We start from the raw sequence: 27,325 nt of genomic DNA, 5'->3' as shown, positions 1-27,325 counted from the left end.
ATTTACTGTATATCCCTAATTTTCCCCCAAATTTTATATATATATATATATTATTATTTATTTTTATTTTTTTTTTGTGGTACACGGGCCTCTCACTGTTGTGACCTCTCCCGTTGCGGAGCACAGGCTCCGGACGCGCAGGCTCAGCGCGTCAGTTTTGTCAACAGTTTTGTTTTGCCTGGCATCCTAGAGGGTGGATTTCCAGCAAGTTTTTCCATATCTCTGCCATTCAGTGAGCCATAGCTTCACTCTGCAACAAGATCCAGATTTCAACCCTGGGAGTCTTCTTCCTTGAACACTCATCCCCAGGGGTGGTGGCTGCTCTTTCTGTCTGCTATTCCTGTGTTGTTTACTTCCCCCTTTCTTACCAATCCCTCATTACTCCAAATCCTATTATGGTTAATAAACTTTTATATCAAGCTTTTCTGGCCCAAGTTATTGTGTGGTTTATCTCTCCTGATCGACCCAGACTGTCTAGCCTATAATTTACAGTCACATTTTTTAATAATTGTCCTTGTGGAGTGTTTCTGATAGCAGGTCAAGCTATGTTACAACCATACAGATTATGTAATAAAAGCTGAAATGGCAACTAATGTTGTCGGTAATTTTTTGAGAGTCTAATTCTATCAATATAAACAGTGTTCAGTGTAAAGTATAAACACAATGACCTGATTTTGTTAATGCTTCTTGTCTACAGAGTGATGAATTCTTCAAAGTTGAAAAAAAAGCACACAAATAGTGCAATTTGCTTTTGTTCTTATGTTTTCACCCACTCTTCCCATTTGTATATCATACCAGCAGGAGAGGAAATTGCTTTCTTTGCTTGCGAGGAGTTCCCACTCCCCTCTTTCCACAGTTCAGTTATTCTACTAAATTTGTGAATCTACTTAATAATAGTTGTAATTAGTGCTAATGCAACTTCATGAACTCTGGGGGGTAAATGAAGACAGCTAATGTCTCACCACTAGAGATTTGTTTATATTTACCTCTTATAAAAGCAAATGCAAGCTTTTATAAGTGCTCACAAACAAAAAGTTCCCTATATTTTCCCCAGGATTGGCATACAGCTTGCTGTGTATAATTTATAGCATTCTCCCTTTCCCCTTTAAAAAATCTGGTATAATAATTGCCTATCTTCAGTTTTATGACACTCTAACAGCATGTCTTAAATATGACTGATCTTGCATTGGGAATATCATTAGCAGTTTTTCTCAGTATTTCTTCAACGCATAAAAAGAACTTTTTTTCACACTCAGGGGCTCCCCTGAAGGCTCTACTTTTTTATGCAACAACTATTTTTTTTTTTAGCATCTTTATTGGAGTATAACTGCTTTACAACGGTGTGTTAGTTTCTGCTGTATAACAATGTGAATCAGCTATACATATACATACATCCCCATATCTCCTCCCTCTTGCTTCTCCCTCCCACCCTCCCTATCCCACACCTCTAGGTGGTCACAAATATGCAACAACTATTTATTGATCATCTACTACATGTCAGACACTGTGCTAGGTGCTGGGGATATGAGGATAAGCAAAACAGTCAAAAATCCCTGCCCCCATGGATCTTGCATTCAAAGTAACACCACTGTGTAATAACCAGACATATCTGCATTGCTCTCTCAGTCTTCTGCTGGTTAGGTTTTCCCCCGTTTTAAAATGTCTGAACCACGGAGGTCTTTCTTAGGAGAGATGGGCAAATGACCAAGGGCAGAGTTTTCTAAGGATCTCCCAACACGACTGCTCCTGGTCCTACTGAAGTAAATAGCAGCCGTAAGAAGAAGTACAAAAACTCCTCCTCACTAGCATCTACCTACAATGATAACATTAACAATAAATCCCAAAGTTTAAAGAAAACAATTTCCTAGAAATCACTAGAAAAAATGTTGTCTACAGATACCAATTGTGTATTCCTTTTGTTATAAGACAGAGTCCTAAAATCATATTTTAAAAACTTCCTTCCCCAATGTGCAGCCTATTTTTTTTGGTTTTCATCAAGCTACACACACACACACATACACACACACACACATTCCTTTTATAAGTGATTTTCAAAGACCTTTATTCTTTTTCTTCTTTTTGGCCGCACCACGCGGCATGTGGGATCTTAGTTCCCCAATCAGGGATAGAACCTGTGCCCCCTGCTTTGGAAGCACAGAGTCTTAACCACTGGACCACCAGGGAAGTCCCAAAAGACCTTTATACTTTAAAAATATTAATCAAGCTGATATTTAAGGAAATAATTGATACTCTTTTCTGTTCTGTCAAGGTATAGGGTCCTTGGATGACCATATCTGTATGGGTAAACTGTTAACTGTCCTCACAAGAAAGTTGAAAGAATCAGCAATTGAATGTTTATAAACTTTTTTGTTTCTTTGAAAGTTGTTACAATTATTATTACAATAGGATTAAGTTGCAAATGTTGAAGAAGTTACAGTGATAGCACCTAGCTTAGTAGTGGGCACTTGATTTAAATAAAAAATTGATGTACATTTCCGAATGATGAGTAGCTTAGAAATGAAATTATCTCACTGTATAGTCCATATCCTTGGAATAGGTTAAGCACTTATTTGTATTTCAAGAAGGCTCTTTTTTTTTTTTTTTAGTAAGTACTAATATATTCTACAATTCTCATTAATTCCAGACAAAAGAAGCATTCATTGAAACTTTACTTAAGAAGTAAATTTCCTTTTCAGTAGGGTTAAGAAATTGGGAAATCACTAGAATTCAATTCTGTGATCTCTTTCCATTCAGCAAGGATGGACAGCTGTGGACCTTGTTCACAAATAATACAACAAGCTGGCCAAATGCCACAAGTGTATGGCTCCTTGACATTGCAAATTCATGGTCAAGTTGAGGCTCAACTCCACTCAGACCGGTCAGCGATTGGTCTTCCCATTGCACTACTTTGGTCAGAGGAACCTGGAGCAATTAAAGTCATTGTCTTTTATTATCTGTTAACTTTTTTTTTTTTTTTTGGCGGTACGCAGGCCTCTCACTGTTGTGGCCTCTCCCGTTGCGGAGCACAGGCTCCGGATGCGCAGGCTCAGCGGCCATGGCTCACAGGCCCAGCCGCTCCATGGCACATGGGATCTTCCCGGACCGGGGCACGAACTCGTATCCCCTGCATCGGCAGGCGGACTCTCAACCACTGCGCTACTAGGGAAGCCCATATTATCTGTTAACTTGATATCATCTCTCCTAATCAATGGCTCTACAACTGAGCTGTATGAAAATGTGTTTTCTAAAACTGTATAGTGCTATACTAATAATATTATTATTTTGTTATTCTAAATTGGTCAGGAAAAACCTTTTAGTCATTCTGTACATACTTCGGAAACTTCTCTGCTTTTGTAAAATATATGTTGATAGCACAGGATGTGTTAGTCTTCCCCTGTAACACAGAACATACCAGCCTCTCCTGATTCTGTAGCACAGAGTGTGCTAGGTCTCTCCTAGCCCATAGCACAGGGTGTATCAGTCTTCCCTCAGTCTGTAGCATGGAGTATTCTAATCCTCCCCCAGTCTATAGGATAGTCCCTTGAATTATCTTTACTTTAAATGATAAAGTGTTAAGTTGTATAATATAATTCATAGTTAATGAACATGCAGATATTCCAAACAACAAAAAAGTTTTTTGTTATTAGTGTTAGAATTTTATTTTCTCTTGTAATTTATAGAACCTCATACAATGCAACCCAAAGTAGACTTAGAACTAATGCTCTTAACAAATGCTCTTAATAAATTTTGGGCTTCTTAGGACTATTGGGTTATGCTTAGTACTACATACATACTATTTGAATGGATCTCAAGTAGGATAAACTGAAAGAAATACACACCAGGACACATCATAATTAATCTTCTGACAACTAAAGGCAAAGAAAAATCCTTGAAAGCAGACAGAGAAAACAATTTGAAATGACAATTTGAAAAGCAAACAAAAGAAAAGCAAGACAAAAGAAAAGCAAACAAAACAAAAGCAAACAAAAGCAAACAAAAGAAAAGCAAAAGAAAAGCAAACAAAACAAAAGCAAGACAAAAGAAAAGCAATTTGAATGACAACAGATTTCTATTCATAAGTCATGGAGGCCAGAAGGACATGGCATCATATTTCTCAAAAGCTGAAGGAGAAAATCTCTCAACCTCAAATCCCATACCCGCCAAAAACACCCTCTAGGAATTAAGAGAAAATCAAGACATTCTCAGATGAATGAAAACTAAGAATTTTTGGCCAATTGAACTACCCTAAAAGATTGGCTTAAAATAATTTCTCTGAACAGAAACAAAATGATAAAAGAAGAAATCTCAGGAAAAAAGAATATGATAAAAATATGAGTGAATACAATAAACTTTCCTTCTCCTCTTGAGTTTCTACATTATATTTCATGGTTGAAGACAAAATTATATCAAAATCTGATATCTTCTAAATATATGTAGAGAAACAATTATATTATAAATGGGTGAGGGTAATAGCTACTTTTGCCTGATAAAATGGTGGACTTTACTGATTGATTTTCAAATGTTGAGCCAAGGCATAAAGGTTTCTATAGTTCATTTGAAATGGTAACTTATGTCAAAATTTAACACCCATTTAGCATACTCCCAGAAAAATAAGAAAAAGAGAAAACGTTCTCAACTTGATAAAGAGCAGCCATAAAAAAAAAACCTATGGCTAACATTATACTTAATGGTGAAGGACTACATGCCTTCCTGCTAAGATTGGTAGCAAGGCAAGGATATGCATTCTCACTATTTCTTCAACATATTGCTGCAATTTCTAGCCAGAGCAATAAATCAAAAAGAGAAAATTAAAGGTATACAGATCAGAGAGGAAGAAATAAAAGTGTTCCTTTTGCAGACAGCACTATTGTCTACATAGAAAGTTCCTAGGAATCTACACAAATCTATAATTAATAAGTGAGTTCAGGAAGGTTGCAGGATACCAGATACATATAGTAAAGTCAATTATTTTTCTACATACTAGCAATGAACACTTGGTCACCAAAATTAAAAATACAATATTAGTTACAATCACTCCAGGGTGGGGAGAGAGAGAGAGAGGGAGGGTGATAGAGGAGAAATACTTAGTTGTAAATGTAACAAAACATGTATAGGACTTATATGCCCAAAACTATAGAATGCTGATGAAAGAAATCAAAGATCTAAATAAATGGAGAAATATACTGTCTTCGTGAATTGAAAACTCACCATAGTAAAGATGTCAATTGTCCCCAAGTTAATATACAAGTTTAATGCAATTCCTATCAAAATTCCAGCAAGAATGTTTATAGATATAGATAAGATTATTCTAAAATGTATATGGAAAGGCAAAGAACAAGAATAGCTACAACAATTTTGAAAAAGAAGAATAAAGTATTCTTTATATAAAGTACTAGCTATAGTAGTATTTATGGCATAGCTAAAAGACATTATACAGCTACAGTGATCAAGACTGTGTAATATTGGCAGAGAGATAGGCACATTGATCAATGGAACAGAATAGAGAACCCAGTATTATACTCATGCAAACACTCTAATTTTTAACACAAGTTCAAAAGCAATTTAATGGAGGAAAATAGCCTTTCAACAAATGCTGCTGGAGCAATTGGACATCTGTATTTCTGTAGGGAAAGAAAAAAAGACAAAGAACCTTGATGTAATCTCATACCTTCAACAAAAATTAACTCAAAATGGAGTATACACTTAAATGTAAAAGTATAAAACGTCTAGAAAAAAATAGGAGGACATATTTGCGCTCCAGGGCTAGGCAAAAAGTTCTTAGACTTGACACCAAACTCGTGATCCATAAAAGGAAAAATTTATAAATTGGACTTAATCAAAATTAAAAATTCTGCTCTATGAAAGACCTTGTTAAGAGGATGAAAAGATGAGCTACAGAGTGGAAGAAAATATTTGCAAACCACATATCCAAAAGAAAAGACTAGTATATAGAACATATTAAAAACCTCTCAACACTCAACAGTTAAAAATCCATTTAATTAGAAAATGGACAAAAGACATGAAGAGATATTTTACAGAAAAGGATACACATATGGCAAATAAGCACAGGATAAGATGTTCAACATCATTAGCCATCAGAGAAGTGCAAGTTAAAATCACAACCAGTTATCACTACATACCTATCGGAATGGGGTTTTTTTGCTTGTTTTGTTTTTAGAAAATTGTTTCCATACCTTATTTTATTTTATATTTTATTACTTTTTGGCTGTGTTGGGTGTTCATTGCTGCGTGTGGCAATTGGGGGCTTGTCTTGTGGAGCATGGGCTCTAAGTGCGGGGCTTCCATAGTCGCAGCACACGGGCTCAGTATTCGCAGCGCACGGGCTCTAGGACACGTGGCCTTCAGTAGTTGTGGTGCACGGGCTCTAGAGCACAGGCTCAGTAGTTGTGGCGCACATACTCTGTGGCATGTGGGATCTTCCCAGACCAGGGATCAAACCCGTGTCCCATTGATAGGCGGATTCTTAACCACTGCACCACCAGCGAAGTCCTTGGAATGGTTAAAATGAAAAATTGTGACCACACCAAGTGTTGGTAGGGATGTGGAGAAACTGAATCACTTATATGTTGCTGGTAGGATTTTAAAATGGTACAGCCACTCTGGAAAACAGCTTGGCAGTTTCTTTAAAAAGTAACCATTCGACAACCATATGGCCAAGTAACTGCAATCCTGGGCATTTTCCCCAGGAAACAGATGATGTATACTAATACAAAAACCTGTGAATTTTATTTGTAGTATCCCAAACTGTAAACAACCCAGATGTTCTTCCATGGAGGTATGTTTAACCAAACTGTGGTGCATCCATACTATGGAATATTTATTACTCAGCAATAAAAATGAACGAACTACTGATACTGCAAAAGCCTGGATGAACTCCAGAAAATTATGCTGAGTGAAAAAGCCAATCCCCAAATATTAACACTGTGTTATTCCATTAATACAGCATTCTGATATGTTGTATTACATATGTATCTACAAAATTATAGAAATGGAGAATAGATTAGTGGTTGTCAGGGGTTAAGAAGGTGGTTGCAACAGAGGGGAAATGGGCGTGGTTATAAAAAGGCAACAGGAGAGATCCTTGTGAAAATAGAAATATCCCTTATCTTGATGTATCAATATTCAGTATCCTGGTTGTGACATTGTACTATATAGTTTGGCAAGATGGTACCATTTGGGGAAAGCCAGGTAAGGGGTATATAGCATCTCTCTGCATTATTTTTTACTTCTTGTGAATCTACAAACATCTCAAGATAATAAAGTTTAATTTAATAAAAACCTTAACAAAAACCTCCAAGTACCTGACTTCATGAAGCTTACAAGCAGGGGGGGTTAGATAATAATTTTAAAATTACAGAAGTATATAATTCAAACCATAACCTTGTCTAGTTATAAGGGAAAACTTTCCTGACTTTTGAGTGATGTTTGAGATCAGTGCTGAAAGATAAGTAGGAGTTAACTGAGCATGGGGGAGTGGGTTGTTGAAGATCTTCCAGAACTGAGGGAAGAACACATGTAAAGACGCAGGGGTGGGAAAGAGCATGACACATTGGAGTAATGAGAAGAAGGCTGAGAGGCTGGAGCGGTGAACAAGAGGGTGTGAGATGGTGTCAGATGAGACTGAGTGGTTAGTCCAGATCAAGCAAAGGCTTGTGGGCAGTTTCAGGATTTTGGTCTTTTAGAGCAGTGGAAGAAATGGAAAGACTTTAAGCAGGAGAGCAATTTGCTCAGATGTTATTTTTAAAGGATAACTCTAGCTGTGCTTTGGGGCGTGGATTAGGGAGGGGGAGTAAGACTAACCAGGAAGCTAATTCCAGGTATCAGATGGTAAAGCTGGGATTTGGTTAAAGCAGTAAAAGTGGAAAGAAGTGGATGCACTTGAAAGGTATTTAGGAGGTAGAATTCACAGGATTGGATTGCTGTTGTAAGGGGGTTTTAAAAACCATTTCAAGATTTCATTCTTTAAAAGCTAGATGATAGCTGGTGGTGCCATTCTCTGAGATAAATATTCAGGTTTTACATTAAAGACCACAAGTTTGGATTTTTTAATTTGATTTTGAAGTGCCTTTGAGATATCCAAGTGGAGATGTCCCATAGACAATTGGATATATAAATTTGGACATCAGAGAATGATTTGGGTTGGTGGTATGAATTGGGAGTCAATAGGGCAATGGATGTGAATGCCATCATATAGAGAAAGAGTTTAGAGTAAGACCAGATCATAAGACTGAGCCTTGGGAACAACATTTCTAGGCTAGGTGGGGGAGGATAAGCCAAGAAAAGAGACTTAGCCACATGGTCAGAGAGGTAGGAGGGAAACCAAGAGAGTCAAAGAAATTAGGGAGAATTTCAAAGAGTGTTTACTGTTAACTAATGCCACTGTGAACTAATGCTGAAAATCTTGGATTTAGCCTTATGGAGGTCTTTGGTGACCTTGGCAAGAGCTGTCTGGTGAACTAATTGGGGAAGAAGACAAGTTAGTTTGTTAAAAGCTATGTAGTAAGCTGAATGACATATAGGAGCATTAGGATAAATTTCAGTTATTGAATATATATAATATATATCACTGTGTGAATAAGTCAATGCATTGTAGCTACTATTATTTCCACTATTCAGATTTAAAAACTGAGTCCTAGAGATGTTAATGTCATATAACTATTAAGTATTTAAAGTCAAGATTTGCACCTGTCCTCAGCAAAATGCTACTTCTCTAAATGAAGACATTATCAAGTAAGGAAAGATTAATTTTTTCATTGATTTTTCACTCTTATGTTTTCCAATAAGCTGGGACAGAATGTATGACCTTTGAATACCCTAGAATTTAGGCTTATTGATTGAAAAAAAGAATTTAATTATGGAAAATGTAAAAATACACAAAATTATAAAGAATACCATAATCAATTAGCCATCAACAATTATCAGTTCATGGCTTTTCTTGTTTAAAGGATACCCTCAGCTATCATGCTCCTCCCCTGCTTCTGCTCTCCCTTATCTCAGTAGATTATTTCAAGGAAAATCCGAGTCAAAGATTTTTCTAAAGTCAATCCTATTTTTTTTCAGTGTTGCCCATTTTTCCTGCTGAAACTTCCAAGGGGCTTTCAAATAACCAGTTAAGCCTATCTGATAGTTCAAATATAAAAGCAGAAAATAAAATTTTATTTATAACATATTTATACTTATAAAATATAATATATACCACCTGAAAGTTACGTTTTTTAGAGCAGTTTTACATTAATAGCAAAATTGAACAATAGGTACAGAGATTTCCCATAAACCTCTGCTCCCACACATGGTTAGCCTCCTCCTTTATCAACATCTCCCTCCTTTATCAACAATGGTGCACTTGTTACAAGTGGTGAAACTACACTGAAATATCATTATCACCCCAGATCCGTAGTTTACATTAATTTGTATTCACTCTCGGTGTTCTACATTCCATGGGTTTGAACAAATTTATAATGACATGTATCCACCATTATAGTATCATACAGAATAGTCTCACTTCCCTAAAAATCCACCATGTTCTGCCTATTCATCCCTCCCTCCCAAAGTTATGCAAGTTTTGATGTTACCTTTTTACTTCCAACCGGTGACAAAAACCATTTAATTGATTAATAGACAACAAGTGAGTCAGCTAAACTGATGTATCTTTTGATGTTTCATACACCCTTTCTGCCAGCTGTTTATTGTAATGAAATGATCAGAAAAAACTCGTAAGTTTCCAAATGTATTATTTATTTTAACTTATAAAGGCACAGCTTTGGTCATCATTACTTAGAGCAGTGAGATAATGCTAATAATGAATAATGGATTTGTATTTTTCTGGGTACAATCCCTACATCTTAAACACCATGAAGCTCTTTTGGAGATCACTTGTCCATGGGTCCTAGGAAATCATGATTCCTCTGTGTGCTTTATGTGACATCACAGTCTACATGATGGACAGCCCATGCTACATCAGCTGCCAAAGGCTGAAATGATCAGAAAAAGAGTGAGAAGATGTCGCCTCTCCTCGCTCTCTTTACAAAGGTGACAAACTCTATTCTTTCTCTAAATTCTTACCAAAGGTGGATACTGTTTTTCTTCACTTCAATTAAAATAATTCTTTGTTTTTATTTTTAAAATAGTCTAGGAGTGGGATTTAAGAATTTAGGTTTATATACAAATACTGCATATTAATAGACATTTATAAATAGGTTGATGAGTATTCGGTATGTATGATAGATACACAGCAGTTTGACTGAAAACATATCAAATATATTGAAAATAAATAAATTTTGAGATTTCACATATTTCTCACTTTTTAAAAATTTGTTTTGTGTTTAGAAGAAAGTTGAAATATATATAGCCCAGAGCTAATTTTCAGGTTGGACTCTCTATAGCCCTAGGTACTTTACCCAAGTGTTTCAGGGATTACTTGGAGGCGACAGTTGACAGTTTGGGGGTAAGAATACTGAGTTAGTGGGGCTTGCATTTTTCCTGTTTTTTATTTTTCCCCAACCAGAGTGGCTCTGTTGTATGTATTATCTGCGCAATACCTTGTTAAGTGAAAGCGTTCTCCATCTAAGCTTGAAAATCAGTGGTCTACGAAAATAGCACTTTGATGGAATCATATGTCACTGGAAGGCAGCATTCAGGGAACCACAAATCCAGAATAGAAATAGGGAACAGGTGTTCCACTTTATGTGACATTTTATTTACTATGTTCAGAAAAGAAAGTAGGAAAACAAGTATTGCTGTTAAGATAATAATATTCATGTACAGAAGACTATGATGAACGTGCAATATTTCTGTAGAGTGTAGTTTAACAAGAAACACAAAAAGGTAAAATGGTGCCATACAATGTTACTCAGTCAAGATAATCCAAGTTATAAAAATCTCATTTTACCAGAAAAAGGATAAACAGAGCTACAAATAGGTCTTCATTGTGTAATATATATAAGCCCTTCTAATAGAATTAATGTACAAAATTATTATTTTAAACATCTGAAAACATGCAACATTGCATCAAATAAGTTATATCATATAATTACATTTTATTCAATGTTTATTATTATTAATTTAGAGCTTATCATTAATTTGTTCATTTATTTACTTTTTCAACATAGGTTTATTGTAAAGTGACAGAAATACAGAATAGAAAAAGTTATGATCCTGTCTCCAAGAAAATTCATCTAACGGGGCTGAAAAGAAAACTTACAAAACAAATATCTTGGAACAGATGAGTTGCAGAAATGTGTTGTACATTTTGAAATGAAATGATGATTGAGGGCTGGCAGGGCTGGGGCAAGTTTCATGGTGGAAGAGAGCTGCTACTTGTGAGAAGGACAGGGATTTGCAAATTGTGGTGGAAAGCAAAGGGATGCTAGGCAGGGAGATTGCTGTGAGCAAGGAATACAGTGTGAAGATCTTTCACAAGAGGCTGAAGGCTTGCAGGGGGGAATGATGGGAGCATTGATTGGAGCAGAAGGTTAGGGTGAGAGGGTGAAGAGACTATTTTCAAAGCCATGGTTCTCAACCTCCCTTAGTGAAGGCAGGGTGACAATGTATATTCCTTTTAGGGTACCTATTGAAATCACTAAAAAAGATGCTCCTACCCTCCTCTTTCAGTTTGTTCGGGCTGTTATAACAGAATACCATAGACTGGGGGACTTATAAACAACAGAAATTTATTTCTTCACAGTTCTGGAAGCTGGAGAGTTCAAGATCAAGGCACCAGCAGATTTGGTGTCTGGTGAGAGCCTGCTTCCCGGCTTACAGACAGCATCTTGTTGCTATATCCTCACATGGCCAAAGGGGATGGGGAGCTTCTGGGAACTCTTTTATTTTTTTATTTTTTTATTTTTTTGCAGTACGCGGGCCTCTTACTGCTGTGGTCTCTCCAGACGCACAGGCTCAGCAGCCATGGCTCACGGGCCCAGCCGCTCCGCGGCACGCGGGATCCTCCCGGACCGGAGCACGAACCCATGTCCCCTGCATTAGCAGGCAGACTCTCAATCACTGCGCCACCAGGGAAGCCCCTCTTTTATTTTTTTAAATAAATTTATTTATTTATGGCTGCGTTGGGTCTTCGTTGCTGCACGCAGGCTTTCTCTAGTTGTGGCGAGCGGGGGCTACTCTTCGTTGTGGTGCACGGGCTTCTCATTGCGGTGGCTTCTCTTGTTGTGGAGCATGGGCTCTAGCCGCGTGGGCTTCAGTAGTTGTGGCATGCGGGCTCAGTAGTGTGGCTCACGGGGCCTAGAGCGCAAGCTCAGTAGTTGTGGCGAACGGCGTTAGTTGTTCCGCGGCACGTGGGATCTTTCTGGATCCGGGCTTGAACCCGAGTTCCCTCCATTGGCAGGCGGATTCTTAACCACTGTGCCACCAGGGAAGCCCATGGGAACTTTTTTATAAGGGCACTAATATCATTCATGTGGACTCTACCGTCATGACCTAACCACTTCCCAAAGGTCCCCACCCCCAAATAACATCATACTGGGGGTTAGGATTTCCAACCTATACACTTTGGGGGACACAAATATTCAGTCTATAGCACTTTCCACCCCAAGAGATTCTTTATTTTTTAAAAAAATTTTTTTTTGGCTGCAGCCGGTCTTAGTTGTGGCACGTGGGATCTTCATTGAGGCATGGAGGATCTTTCATTGCAGCACGTGGGCTCTTGGTTGCACCGCCCGGGCTTCTATCTGGTTGTGGTGTGTGGGTTTTTCTTTCTCTATTTGTGGCGCGCGGGCTCCAGGGCGCCTGGGCTCTGTAGTTTGTGGCACTCAGGCTCTCTCGTTGAGGCACACGAGCTCAGTAGTTGTGGCGCCAGCTCAGTTGCCCCATGCGCGGCATGTGGGATCTTAGTTCCCCGACCAGGGATCGAACCTGCATCCCCTGCGTTGGAAGGCGGATTCTTTATCACTGGACCACCGGGGAAGTCATCCCATCCCCACCCCCAAGAGATTCTGATTTTCCTCTTTCATTGCTGCCTGGGTGAGAATGTATATGGTGTAATGGAGGACACTATTGGTTGGCATGTGCTGCACACGTGAAGTTTGTGGCGTTGGGCTGCTGTAGGGAAGAGGAAGTCAGTGAGGGTTTTGGACAGCTGACTAATGTGTACAAGGAGGGGAGCATTGGCTAGTGGTGTGTTAGATTTGGTGGGAGAGACTGAAGGCAGGGATATGTTAAGAGTTGACTGCAATTGTCTAGGCATTGAGGAGAGAGAAAGAATAGGATTTGGTATTTGAATGTTTGATGGAAGGGAAGGTGGAAGCCAGGAAAAGCAAAGTGGACCAGGCACTGTACTAAGCATAACCACCTTTCAAAGTAGGTATTGTTTCTATTTTACACAAAATAAAATCTATAGAGAGGTAATACAAATTGAAGTAATACAGGATTTAAGTGGGAAAGTTAGGCTTCGAATTCAGGTCCGTCTTACTTTAGATTCTGCTCTAACATACTGTGCTTTTAGCTTTGGATTTCTGAGACTAATAGAAAAAGGGACAACTGGAATGGGGATGATTTTAGGGATAAGATGAGCTTGTTTTTGAGGTTTGATGTGCTGGTAGATTGTTCATCAAGCATCTGGAAAAGTATCATTTGGCTTAGAGAGAGCTGGGGCATATAATATTTGGGACTTTTTTCATAGATGTGACAATTGATGAGGACTCCAGGAGAGACTATAAAGAATTGAAGAAGAGAGAGAGGACAAAGGCTTGACTACTAATAATTAAGTGTCCAGGTTAGAATGAAGTAGGATCAGGTATAGAAAAGCCAGAAAAAGAATAGAAAGTTATGAGGTGAAACAGAAAGTGTAGTACCACCAAAAACAAGGAAAACACTGTATAGAGGAAAAGATTGTCAAAGCTGTTGAATACTGCAGATGTCAAGGAGACAGGCTTAATCTAGCCATTAGGACAAAAATAGTTGGGGTCAGTAGTTTCAGAAGAGGATTCACACAGGAGCCAGTGTGTAATGAATTAAACAATAAGATGGTGAAGTTAGGGAAATAGATCATCTACTAAAGTCTGTAGTCTCTTATTTTGAGATACTGAGAAAAAGAGAAAATGTGAGAGGAATTAGTGTATGGTCACTAGAAAAAAGAGCAGTGTCTAGGGAAGGTTTTTTGATAGGGAAAACTGGGCATCTTTATAACTCGGTAAAGAAAGAGACAATTGAAAGAGTAGAAGTTTGAAAGGCAGGTGAAGAGAGGAAAATGACTTTCTTAAAGGAAAAAAAAGTTTTCTTTGAAGAATACTAAAAATAGTAAGTAACGCCTATAATCAACCACTAAAAATTATATAAGGTAAATTGAAGGCCCTTCTTAAGTCCTCTAATTTACAAACCCCTCTCCCATTTTACCTTCCCTGTTAGTGGTTTGGCAGAAATATATTCTAGGTTTTTCCTTTATTTAAACAAGCATCTGCCTTTCTCTTTGCATCTGTTCCCAAAAGCACACTTTTTGTTAAATTAAAATAAAATGATGCTGTATAATGTTTTCAAATTGCTTCTTTCATATCAATCATGGAGATTTTTCTAGGTCAATACACACAGTCACATACCAAATCCATTTTATTCCTTTTAACAGGTGCATAATATTCTTTTGTTTGGCCAGACCATAATTTATATCAAAATCCCTTCATTGATGAACATTTTTTGGTACATTATTTCTAGAAAGTGGGTTGCTGGGTGTGGTGGGCTGAATGGAGCCTCCAAAGATATCCACACTCTAATCCCAGGAATCTATGAATGTTACTTTGCAGATATGATTATTAACTTAATCACTGCAACTGGATATTGCAATGGGGAGATTATCCTGGATTATTTGTGTAGGCCCTAAATGTAATTACAAATGTCCTTCTAAGAGGGAGGCAGAGGGAGATTTTACTATAGAAGAAAAAGGCCATGTAATGACAGAAGCAGAGAGAAGCAGTGTCAGAGAGATAGAAGATACTATGCCACTGGCTTTGAAGCAGGAGGAAAGGGCCAAAAGCCAAGTAATATAGTTAGCCTTCGGAAGTTAGAAAAGGCAAGGAAACAGATTCTCCCCGGAGCCTCCCGAAGAAACCAGCCTTGCTGAAACCTTGATTTTAGTCCTATAATACTCATTTCAGGTTTCTGGCCACCAGAGCTATAAAAGATAAATTTGTGTTGGTTTAAGCCACCAATTTTGTAGTAATTCAGTATGACCTCATCTGAACTTGATTACATCTGCAAAGACCCTATTTCCAAATAAGGTCATATTCATATGTATTGGAGGTTAGGACTTTAACGTATGTTTGGGGGGACACAGTTCAACCCATACACCTGTTAAAAAAAAACTCAATTCATCTGTAAGGGCTTTACATTTTGATTTCTGGGAACTTGTCATTTAATGCTGGAATTATTATTGCCTCACAGAAATTACACAATTCTTGGCTGGATTTGGGATTTCACGAAATCCCGGAGGGAATAGGGAGGATGGGTGGGTATTTTGAGGATAATGAGTCTGGTATGGATCAGAGAGTGTCTCAGAATATATACATGTAGCACATCACTTTTATAAAATTAGTGAGCAAAACAAAACAACATCTTTTTTTCTTTCATTTATTCTTGTTCGTTTTTTAATTTTTATTCTATATTGGAGTATAGTTTATTAACAATGTTGTGTTAGTTTCAGGTGTACAGCAAAGTGATTCAGTTATACATATACATGTATAAATTCTTTTTCAAATTCTTTTCCCATTTAGGTTATTACAGAGTACTGAGCAGAGTTCTCTGTGCTATACAGTAGGTCCTTGTTGGTTATCTATTTTGTTTTATTTTATTTTATTTTTGGCCGCCCCACACAGCTTGTGGGATCTTAATTGCCCGACCAGGGATTGAACCTGTGCCCTCTGTGGTGAAAATACAGAGTCCTAACCACTGGACTGCTCGGGAATTCCCTATCTATTTTAAATATAGCATCTATTTTAAATATAGCAATCCCAAATTCCCAGTCTATCCCTCCCCCCCCCCACCCTTTCCCCCCGGTTACCATAAATTTGTTCTCTAAGCCTGTTTGTCTTTTAAATAAGTTCATTTTAATCATTTTTTTTGATTCCGCATATAAGCGATATCATATGATACTTGTCTTTGTCTGACTTACTTCGCTTAGTATGATAATCTTCAGGTCCATCCATGTTGCTGCAAATAGTGAAATAACATATTTTCACACACACATATATAGAATATGTGTGTGATATTTGAATACGCTCTAAAGAAAAGCAGCAAAGTAGGGGGAGGAGGACAGTAGGGATGGCATAGGGAGGAATACAGAGGATTCTGCAGCGTGGTGACTTCACGGGTGTTTATTATTAGCCTTCATTATTTAAAACCTTTTGCATGTATTAATATATAATAAAACAGCAAGTATGAGTTAACGCTTTAATGTAAAATTGTGCCTATATAACACAAAATTTTAAAAAATGGCATAGAGATGGTAGAAAATATGTTTTGAGAATTGAGGTTCATGCAACTAAGGCCGGAAATCTACATTGGAAAGCGGCACATCTGTTTCTTCAGGCCAACTTTTCCAGGTGGTACTTGGAAAAGCTGACGGATGACAGAGCACTGGGTAAACTCACGCTAATTATGAAATCGTGAGTAAAATAACTTGTGCTTCTATAAAACTCAAGCACCAAAAAATCAGGAGGCTCACAAGGTGAGCAGAAGAATTCCCAGAACCGCAGTTTCCACATTGTTTCATCACCCTACCAGTAAAAACCCTCTCGGAGATGTCGCGTCTCCGAAAAGACTGTTTCCCCATTCCAAAATGCCGGCTCCGGCGTCACAACTTAGGTATAGCGCATGTCCGGAAGTTACGCAACCCCATAAGGCAGCGCGCCCCTATCCGTGGGGAGAATTTCCGCCATTTTTGAAAATCGGGGAGGTGCGGGGCCAAGTGTCGCCGCTGCTGCGATGGCAGCGTTTGCTGTGGAACCGCAGGTGCCCACGTTAGGTGAGTAAAAAACTGCTTTTCCTCCCTAGGACTGCGATGCACACCGTAATCTTGGAAGCGGGCAAGCCTGAAAGGCAGTAGTCATAGGGCTCTCGTCTCTAATTTCAGCCTCAGAGGGGCAGCCTCTGGCTCGCACCCAACTTCTTAGTCCGCCCCCTACTCGAGGAGTCTACACCCAGCCGCTACCAAGGCGGCTCCGGGAAAATGCGGGCCCCGAGGAGGGCGAAGAAATGGCGGTCTTGTGGTGACTCAGCTGTTTTGTGCCCCCTTACGCCGGAGCCAGACCTATCCATACCTGGGACTCCGCCAGCGCGGTAGACGCGATGCTAGGTTCCGGGATCCGGGGAGAAGTTGGTGGGAAGGAACTCACCTGTGAACACCTGGGTGGGCAGTGCCCTGGAGTGTGGTTACCTTTCACCGCTGTTTGGTCACCTAGGCTTCTAGTTCCTGTTTGATTCCTTCCTTCTCCCGGGCTTTGCAGAAGAAATCTGTTTTTAATGGAAGCTTGAATCGTGCGACATTTAATTAACCAGGTGATGCAGGCATTGAGATATTAGCCTTAATAGGAGGCCAGGAGTTCGCTCGATTTCCCCCGGCTTTATCTTGGGAAAATGACTTAAGTATTGTAGGTGGTCTTTTCCTCTAATCGGTCACGTCATGATTTAAAAAAAAAAATTCATTACCATTATTTAATGGGGGCGGGCATTATTGAGATGTGTTGTCTTCAGAAAATCTTGCCAAGTTAGCAGGATGTCGATTTTGTGTGTGTGTGTCTGCTGAGTTTTGTGAGAACCGTTGAATATCTTAGAACAGAAAATAAATCGTCTACTGTCATAGAGATGTATTTGAAAGTTCGGTTACAACTTTATGAGTTTGAAAGGAGAGCAAGCAAGCAGGTTATGTATCTGTAGAATGAGTTTTATTAGAGTTGAAGGATATATAATGCTTGCCATGTTTTGTGCAAAATAAGTTTCTTTTGAGAATAGAGTAACGTGTTTTAGCATTAGTTATAAAAAACTAAATGCATAATATCAACAGAGATACTCAGCTACATTTAAAGTTGGTCTAGGTATTATGTCTTGTATTATTTTAGAGGTCAAAAAACTTTTCGTTTCCAGTTCCAAAGTTTTCTACTCAACAAAAACATTTTGGAGTGTATGTTTTTTTGGGTTACAAATATGAATAAACCTCTGGTCAGAAATCTGACATTAGTTGTATTAATTGTTCAAGTCCACATATTGCAGATATTCCAGACGAGGAATGAACGTTTTCCCAGCACCTAATGGTACAGTAAAACTAATGGTTACTTCAACAAACAATGCTAGCTGAGTAAGACACTGTACTTAACATGTTAGGAGTACAAGACTGAAATGGAATTTAAGACTTTCCAGATCCATTGGTATAGCTCTCTAAGTGAAAGGGTTGGGTGGTAAGTGACAGTTCAGTTAAGAGCCCTTTGTGCCCTCCTCACTCTGCTGCTTTCTACTGTATCACAATATACATTCGGATGTGTCAGAAATTTTCTTGACTTCATTATTTCTATACTTGCCATATATGTATTTTTTTTCTTTTGGGGCTGGGAGAGTGAATGTAGTTGGTGGTACCTAAAGCTTTGTAATACATTTATTACTATGGGTTTATAAATATATGTTCATAATATGCTTTTGTTTAGATTTTTGGTTTGATTTTAGTGGTATGTTCTTTGGAAATATGTAATAGTACTGTGGTAACATTGTAACTAGCACTTTGAAGTAATTACAATGTAGTATAGCTCTTCACACCTTATTTCAGTATTTGCTTTATTCTTTTCCTGAATTTCTTTTCCTTTTTCCTTTTTTATGTGTTTGCATTGTTAATATCTAGGTCTACTATGATTAGAAATAAGAGGAAGAATAAATAATTGACAGCATTTGGATAGCAAGAAACACATTTTTGAGGCTGTTTAGAAGTTAAGGAATAGTTAATAAAGGTAATATAAATAACATACCAAATGTTTGACCTTTCTGAGTACCATGAATCACATTCAGGCTTGTCAGATAGTTGAAAAATTAAATTTTCATAAGCAGAAATTGCAAATTCTACATGTACACATCAGTTCCTCAGTTTTGGCTATTGTAAGATACTATTAGAATAATAATAACTAATATTTGGTGAATACTTACTGTATGTTAGGCACTTGAGATAAGTGCTTTACTTGCCGTAAGTCTAATCAAAGCTCTTTGGGTGGGTACTACAGTTACGTCCATTTTACTGAGACTGGAACCGAGGTCTCTTGACTCCAGAGCCCATGTTTTCCTTACTGGGCTATTTTGTTCTGAAATTAGAGGAAGTTATAGCTTCCTTATTTTTTCGTAGTTGGAATAATAATAATACCTACCCTATAAATTGTGAAAAATAATTTTGAATTGATGATTGTGAAGTATCAGTTCTTAAGTTGGTTTTATGTTGGGGAGACTTTTATTGGTTATTCTTAACTTTAAAATGAATGGTTTTAAAAATGACCCAAAACATAACCTTTCCAAATCTTTTCATTATAATTCTTAATTGGTATGCCAATCATCACATTATTTCATATGTGCTTTAATGTGTGCATGATTACACTTTTATTACAAAAATGACTGACGGTTGTATATGGGGAAAGAAAAACGGGACATACAGCACGCTAAACCTGTTGTGTTTGATTTGCTTAGACTTTGTGTAACTAGTGCACCTTGTTCTTGTTTTCCGTTGTTACATAGTAGAAGCTGATCCAGAAATGGAAAGAAGTTATTCTGTATGTATTAGGGATTTTTTTTTAGATAATAAGCTAAAATTTTAAAATTTAAAAGTAAGTGTTGATTCTTAAATCTATGAAGTAATATAAACAAAAACAGCTGTCAAATATTATTTGGTTAATACAAAATGTTTCACATTTTTCTAGAAATAATTTTTATTGGTTTTTAAAATAATAAAATTAACTATGGTTCTGTAATACTTAACAGTTTTGATTAAATTCTCAAAATTGTTTATGCGGAACATATGTATATGTATAACTGATTCACTTTGTTATAAAGCAGAAACTAACACACCATTGTAAAGCAATTATACCCCAATAAAGATGTTAAAAAAATTGTTTATGCTGGATTCTTGCATCTTTTTGTTAGATATTGTTACATTAAAGTCCTTTCTTTGTATTATTTTATTTTCTGATTCATTTAGGATCTGAACCAATGATGCTGGGTTCACCCACATCTCCAAAGCCAGGGGTTAATGCCCAGTTCCTACCTGGATTTTTAATGGGGGATTTGCCAGCTCCAGTGACTCCACAACCTCGATCAATTAGTGGCCCTTCAGTAGGAGTAATGGAAATGAGATCACCTTTACTTGCAGGTAGGTAAATTGCTTAAAATAGTTTTATAGTACTATCAATACATGTACAAGAATTTTAAAAAGGGTAGTGATGCAGCGTTCACCCTCAAACCACATTTATTTAAAAAAATTAAGCAGTGTTTCTATTTTTTATTTTAAGATTATTGGAATAGAGGTGTAAGCAATATAAGTTACTATAATTCCAAGAACCACTCACTAAAAATATGCATACTACATTTTATTCAATCTAAGATGCCATTGATTGTAAAACTCACCATTATTATTATTATTATTTTTTTGTGGTACGTGGGCCTCTCACTGTTGCGGCCTCTCCCGTTGTGGAGCACAGGCTCCGACACGCAGGCTCAGCGGCCATGGCTCATGGGCCTAGCCGCTCCGCGGCATGTGGGATCTTCCCGGACCGGGGCACGAACCCGTGTCCCCTGCATTGGCAGGCGGACTGTCAACCACTGCGCCACCAGGGAAGCCCAAACTCACCATTATTTTAAGTACCACTAAGAAAGAAAAACACTAAATATGATAGAACATTTGCCAGTTTTTGTAAATTATCCCTGTTTCGGAGATGTTAGTGTGTGTGGGTGGGGGGAGGGGAATATGGTCGTTTAACTTCAGCTGAATTCAATTTAAATAATACATCTTAAATGTAATAATAGCAAATAGTCAAAAGAAGTGTAATTTGAAAATCTGTAGATATTAATTCTACTTCTAGTCATAGTGAATTAAGAGTCTCACTTATAGTGTGTTTAGTGAAAGGACTTAATCCACAAACTATGATTTGCAGTTGCCAGCACAAAATGTTATGTAAATGAAACATATCTTTTACAGGACTCTTTTAGCAAACAAATATTGGAAAAGATAACTTGGAAGTTTTGACTGTGAGTAGTGAGAGCTACAAAAATGATTGAATTCCAAATGTGAGCTAATATCCTTTCAATAGATGTTTAAATGAAAATTCTTACTTTAATTGTCCTTAAGGTATTATTTCAGTTAAAGTGGTTTATTATCATTTTTTTTTTTTTTTAGGATTGATCAGGGAGAATTATAAGTTATATTTGAAGTGATTCACTTAAGAACGTTATTCTGGACAGATTTTTGTTTTTTACATATTTCAAGTGTATTATTTTATTACCGTAGCTACCATATATTGAGTGTTTATGAGCCAGGCAGTATGCTAAGCATTTTATATGTTATTTTCATTCTTTTATCAGTCTTAAAGGGTAGTTAGTAGTATCCTCCAAAAGAGGAAGCTGAGGCTAAATGCAGTATAGAACTTGCTGAAGCTCACTGGTTAGTGACAGCAGGAGGTTAAAGCCCAGGTCAGTCTTGTTCTATAGCCTGTGCTCTGATCTAAATACCTTATGCCATACTGTCTAGGCTCAGACATTAGTCTTACAGAGGGCCTGGACTGCTTTGCTACTTGGCATTGTTGATTCTCTGACTTAACGAGGATCCCTTTGTATCCCCCAAAGTTGGTCCTTTTCCTGTATGTTTATTATGTACTTAAATATATTTCTACTGTGAGAAACAAGAATAGGAATTTGACAGCCAATTCCACATTATGAGATTATATTCAAGTGTATACAAACTGGAGCTGTTTAATACCTACTTTCAAGTGAGAAATAGGATCAAATTTTATATTGAAATGTTAAGCATCTTAACATCTAGAGAAAACAAAAGAAAAGCATCTAGAGAAAACAAAAGTTGCATGTGTTTACTAAAAACTAAAATTTCTATTTACTTATTCTGGAACCTTTTATTCAAAGTGCAGTCTGTGGATCACCAACATTGGCATCACTGGGAGCTTGTTAGAAATTCATAGTCTCAGGCTCCATCTCACATGATCTGAGCCATAACCTGAATTTTAACAAGATGCCCAGGTGATTCTTCTGTGTATTAAGATCTGAGAAGAATTGCTGGGAGACAGGAATTTAAGTCATTATTTTAAAAATATTAATTTAAAAGATCTTACCAGAAAGATGGAGGATTTCTTTATTTTCTCACCTGTCTATATTTTTTGTGCATTGTTAGGTGGGTCACCACCACAGCCAGTTGTACCAGCTCATAAAGATAAAAGTGGAGCTCCACCAGTTAGAAGTATATATGATGACATTTCCAGCCCAGGACTTGGATCAACACCTTTAACTTCAAGAAGACAGGTGATACACATATCCTCATTCAGGACCATACCTGTCCTTATTTCATGTTTTCATGTGGTTTTACAGGGAGGGTCAGTAATTTGAAGTGTTTGCCTGAGGTCTGTTTTAGTGTAATTCTATTGTACAGAATAAGCATTAGGGATAGTTATCCTAGAGTCTAATTAAATTGTGTTTATCATGAAATGTACTTAAAAATGTGATAGAACTTAGATAATTTTCTCGTATAGGTAATTCTGTGGTTTTTAAAGGTGTGCCTATTCACCTGTCCATGCCCCCAACCTCCTTAATAAACATGTAGAAATGATTATCATTTAAATTGTTTAAAAAGTTCAATATTTATACATAATTTTGTGAAAGAACAAGTGAAGGTTCGGGGTTTATCCAGATCTAAGGCACCTTGTAATGATTTGAGGTCTTTATTTTAGGGATGGTTTTATTAATATAAGACCAATATCCTTTTAGAGCTGTGTTCACTGTTTACTTATTTTACTGAAAACGCTTCCTTCTGCATGTTTATGAGCTGATGGTTTAGTGTGTTCCTGGTGTTGGTGTTCTGATGGTGATGTTAAATTTTGGTTGGTGTAGATGTAGGTGTTCTGATGGTGATGTTAAGTTTTGGTTGGCGTAGATGTAGGTGTTCTGATGGTGTTATTTTCAGTCAGATTATACAAGGTAGAGATTCTCTGTTTTAATGGTACTGATAGAACAAAAAAGTATGTAATATTTACGAAGTACCTACAGTGCACATGGCCTGATCTTATAACTTCTCATGTATTGTCTCATTTAATCCTCACAGTGAATCTGTGAGGTAGCTCTTACGAGCTTTATTTTATCATTGAGGAAACTAGGACACGAAAAGCCTAAGTAATTTGTCAAGGGTAAGGCAGCTAGTCTAGCAGAGCCAGATTTTAAACCTAGCAATCTTGAATCTAGAGCCAGTGTTTACAAGAGCAGTGTTCTGCTAATACACACTACTGTGATTTCTCTTGATTGTCAGTTGAAAGGTAGTGTGGATTTTTCTTTTAAGTAGGAAGTTTAGTAGCTTTTATAGTCAAAAGTTTTCTCTCCTATTACTATTAATGCCTAGAAGGATATGTAAACAAAGTGTATCAGCTAAACTGGTAAGTTCTTTGTATAACGACATTTCTGCTGTTTGATTTGGAGAAATATTTTATGGCCTTTCCCTAAATCAAATATAGCATATTTTTTGCCAAGTTTAAGAAAAGTAGAAAAATCTTTCAGTAAATTTTGATTATAGGCTTGATATGCATGGCATACTAGGCCTGTTTGTCAAGCAAGGCAAAATTAATTCATTGAGTTAAACAGATTACTTTCTTTTTCCATCACTTCTACACGTGCCCTCCTGTCGAGTGCAGTAGCTACTAGCCAAGTGTGGCTGTTGACACTTGAAATGTGGCTAGTCCTATACTGAATTGAGGTATACATGCATACTATAAAATTAACAGCTGCTTGTGTGGCTTGTGTCATATGTGGACAGTAGTGTTATAAGCTTAACTATGTCCATGGGGCTTCCCTGGTGGCGCAGTGGTTGGGAGTCCGCCTGCTGATGCGGGGGACGTGGGTTTGTGCCCCGGTCCGGGAGGATCTCACGTGCCGCGGAGCGGCTGGGCCCGTGGGCCATGGCCGCTGGGCCTGCGTGTCGGAGCCTGTGCTCCACAACGGGAGAGGCCACAACAGTGAGAGGCCCGCATACCGCCAAAAAAAACCACAACAAAACTTAACTATGTCCAGAATATTCTGGTCTGGAGTATTTTTCTAAAGGTTGATAGATAAATCTGATGTTTAGTTTGATATGAGGATCTCTGGCTTATAAGTTTATGCCAGTTTTCATTACCTCTCTCATAATACATGAAAAGAAAGGTAGTTTATAGTTATTGCTATGTTCAAAATGTTTAAAAATCTTGTGGGTCATAATTTGTAGAGAAAGTTTTTGATTTGAAAGTTGGTAAGAATGTTATTAAAGTCCAAATTAGTTTTGCCACCTGACACTTTGGTTAACCTCTCTCTAATCAGGAAAGAAGTTATCATTAAGAATTGAACAATGCATTTTGTATCCCTCCTAACAATCTCTCAGCATTTGGTCTGGTTGCTGGATAATAGCCAGATTTTAGATTTTCTTAGTTCAGTCAGAATCTGTTAAAAAATTTTCTCTCTATATGTTTACTTCTAGAGAAAGAGTCTGTTTCTCATTCTGGATTAGATATTTCTGTTTTTGTTTATAGGAGGACTTTTAACTACTTTAATCTCTAATTTTCTCACATTTAAAGGAATTAGTCTTTGTTACTTTCTACTAGTAAAGGCAGAGATATGCTGTCTTTTACTGTATAGACTGATTTGAATCTATAGTATTTCATGGTTTGTAAATGTCAATTTAGAAATATAGTTTTGCCATCTATTTTTCAACGTGAACTTGATGATTTGAGGAATCACCATTATCTCTGTTATTTCAAATATTGTATCTTAGGAACTAAAAACAAATAGCAGTGTTACTGTCTACTAAAAATAATGTCTTTTTATCTAATGCAACTTTTCTTATATTAAACATATAATATGCTAACAAGTCTGGCATTTTAGATTAATACTGTTCAGCTTAAAAAAAATAAAAAAACTTAGAGAGTACTCTTCAATTGTGAGCTAATAGGCATTTCCAATACCTGGTAGACATTCAGTTGTCTGTTGAATGTAGTTTTTCAACACTTATTGTGTTTGTGTTATGGTTAGAATTTTGCATTTTTACTTTAACACTTCTGTTTTCACGTAGGCAAACATTTCAGTAATGCAGAGTCCTCTTGTCGGAGTTATGACAACTACTCCTGGAACAGGTAAGCAATGTCTTTTAACACCAATGACTATTCTTTACTCTTTGAATGAAGATAATATAAGACCTTTGTTGGTCATTGCCAAAATTTTGTCTTTTATATTTCAAACTTGGAGACTTTCTCAAATGTCAATAACTTCCTTCAGCAAGGAAATATTTATTTGTATATTATTATTTTCTGAACTTATAGATGAGATATTTTACTGAAAAATATTTAAAAATTTAAAAATTATGTATTTAATAGTGTCTCCTGAATTGTTAACAATTAATTTTAAAAAAAGTAGTTGCAATTGAGAAGAAGAAGAATACAGAGACTGAATAATAAAGATGTTTTGAGAGATATTAGTGCATAGCTATAAATCTAAATGTCATTGACTACAAACAGCCACTGATTATATCTCATTTTTCTTTAAGATTAATGGTCTTTTTAGTCACGGTTAGCATCATCATAAGCACATCTCTTCTAATATTTATATATTTATAATCTATCAAATGTTCATTCAGTAAATATTTGAGCACACCAAGTATCAGGCCTTGGGAAACTGAACAAAATAGATAATCTTTGCCTTTATGGAGCTTACATTTATTTATAGAATTCACATTTATAAGTAAAATAGTTTGTTAGAAGGTAATATATTTTATGGAGGAAAATTAAGCAGCAAAGGGAAGTAAGGAATGAGGGCTTATATTAACTAAGGTAGTGTATTAGTTTTCTTTTGCTGCCATAACATATTACCACAAACTTAGAAGTGGTTTAAACAGTTCAGTGTACTGTTTTACAGTTCTGGAGGTGAGAAATCTGAAATGGTCTCAATGGGCTAAAATCAGGGCATTGGTAGGCTGTCTTCATTTATGGAGGCTCTAGGGAAGAATCTGTTTTCTGCCTTTTCCATCTTCTAGAGGCTGCCCACATTTGTTTGTGGTCCCCTTCCTCCATCTTTAAAGCCAGCAACATTGTATCTCTGACCATTCTTCTGCAGTCAAGTCTCCCTCTCTCTCTTTTAAGGACTCTTGTGAATACTTGGAGCCCTTCTGGATAATCCAGGATAATCTCCCTATTTTAAGGTCAGCTGATTAGCAGTCTTAACATCTGCAACGTTAATTCTCCTTTGCCATGTAATGTAACACTCCCAGGTTCCAGGGATAAGGACATGGACATCTGGGGGTGAGAGGAAGCATTATTCTGCTTACTACAAATAGTTATAGGAAAAGTAACATTTGCTTAAAAACATTTAGGGCAAGTTTTCTAAACAGAGGAAATAGCAAGTACAAAGGCACTGAGGTGGGATTGTGACTGGGGTGTTCAAACAAGTATAAAGTATATACTGTGAAATGGAGTGAGTGAGGGGGCGAGTAATAGGAGTTGAGGTCAGAGAGGTAATATGGGCTGATGCAACAAGGCTTTGTAGGTCATCGTAACAGTTGGTCTTTACCCAGAAAAGGTGGAAAAAAATAGGATGAGATTGGTCCTGTGATGTGAATAGACTTTGAAATAAGGAACAGGGTGGAAGCAAGGAGACCATACAGTTGGCTACTGCATTAGTCCAGGTGAAAGATGGTGGTGGTTTAGACATAAAGGAAGGCAGGAAAGAAGGAAAGGAGGAACAACAGCAAAAACAGATGGAACAGAAGAAACAAGAGCAAGACAGTAGGTTTAAATGAACCAAATGGACAATTATATAAAACGAAATGTGCTAAACACTCCTGTTTAAAGGCAAGATGGTAGCAAAAATAATATCCAATGACAAGTTAGATCTTTTTATCCTCCAAATCTTGATTTCTTCAAGCAGTCTGAGTCATCATGGCAGTGTTCTTAAAGTCTAGATTTCTACTACTGGTTTGTTCAAGGCGATTTCTATTATGTTCCTCAAGTTTCTTCCAGCCTCCACCCACTGCCCTATTCGAAAGTCATTTCCACACTTACATATTTGTTACAGCAGCATCCCTTTTGGTACCAAAATCTGTATTAGTTTTAAA

At 37.2% G+C, this 27,325-nt stretch overlaps 1 protein-coding gene across 2 annotated transcripts in view; it reads left to right on the top strand.

The window, feature by feature from the left end:
* The first annotated feature begins 16,889 nt into the window (after positions 1-16,889).
* NUP35 (nucleoporin 35) overlaps positions 16,890-27,325 on the top strand; it is a 34,103-nt gene continuing 23,667 nt past the window's right edge. Inside the window, exons 1-5 of one of the 2 annotated variants that reach the window (XM_024766798.1) lie at positions 16,927-16,984; positions 18,848-18,953; positions 20,183-20,353; positions 22,382-22,509; positions 25,292-25,352. In XM_024766798.1, coding sequence (XP_024622566.1) covers positions 20,194-20,353; positions 22,382-22,509; positions 25,292-25,352 — 349 coding nt within the window. In that variant the 5' untranslated portion in view covers positions 16,927-16,984; positions 18,848-18,953; positions 20,183-20,193. Of the gene's footprint in view, positions 16,985-18,847; positions 18,954-20,182; positions 20,354-22,381; positions 22,510-25,291; positions 25,353-27,325 lie in introns of both variants that reach the window. The other variant, XM_024766790.1, reaches the window with a different exon arrangement.

Source organism: Neophocaena asiaeorientalis, unplaced genomic scaffold (assembly GCF_003031525.2).
Source record: "Neophocaena asiaeorientalis asiaeorientalis breed wild unplaced genomic scaffold, Neophocaena_asiaeorientalis_V1.1 scaffold113, whole genome shotgun sequence".
Classification (NCBI taxonomy): Eukaryota; Metazoa; Chordata; class Mammalia; order Artiodactyla; family Phocoenidae; genus Neophocaena; species Neophocaena asiaeorientalis.
This window is presented reverse-complemented; position numbering and strand designations above follow the sequence as displayed.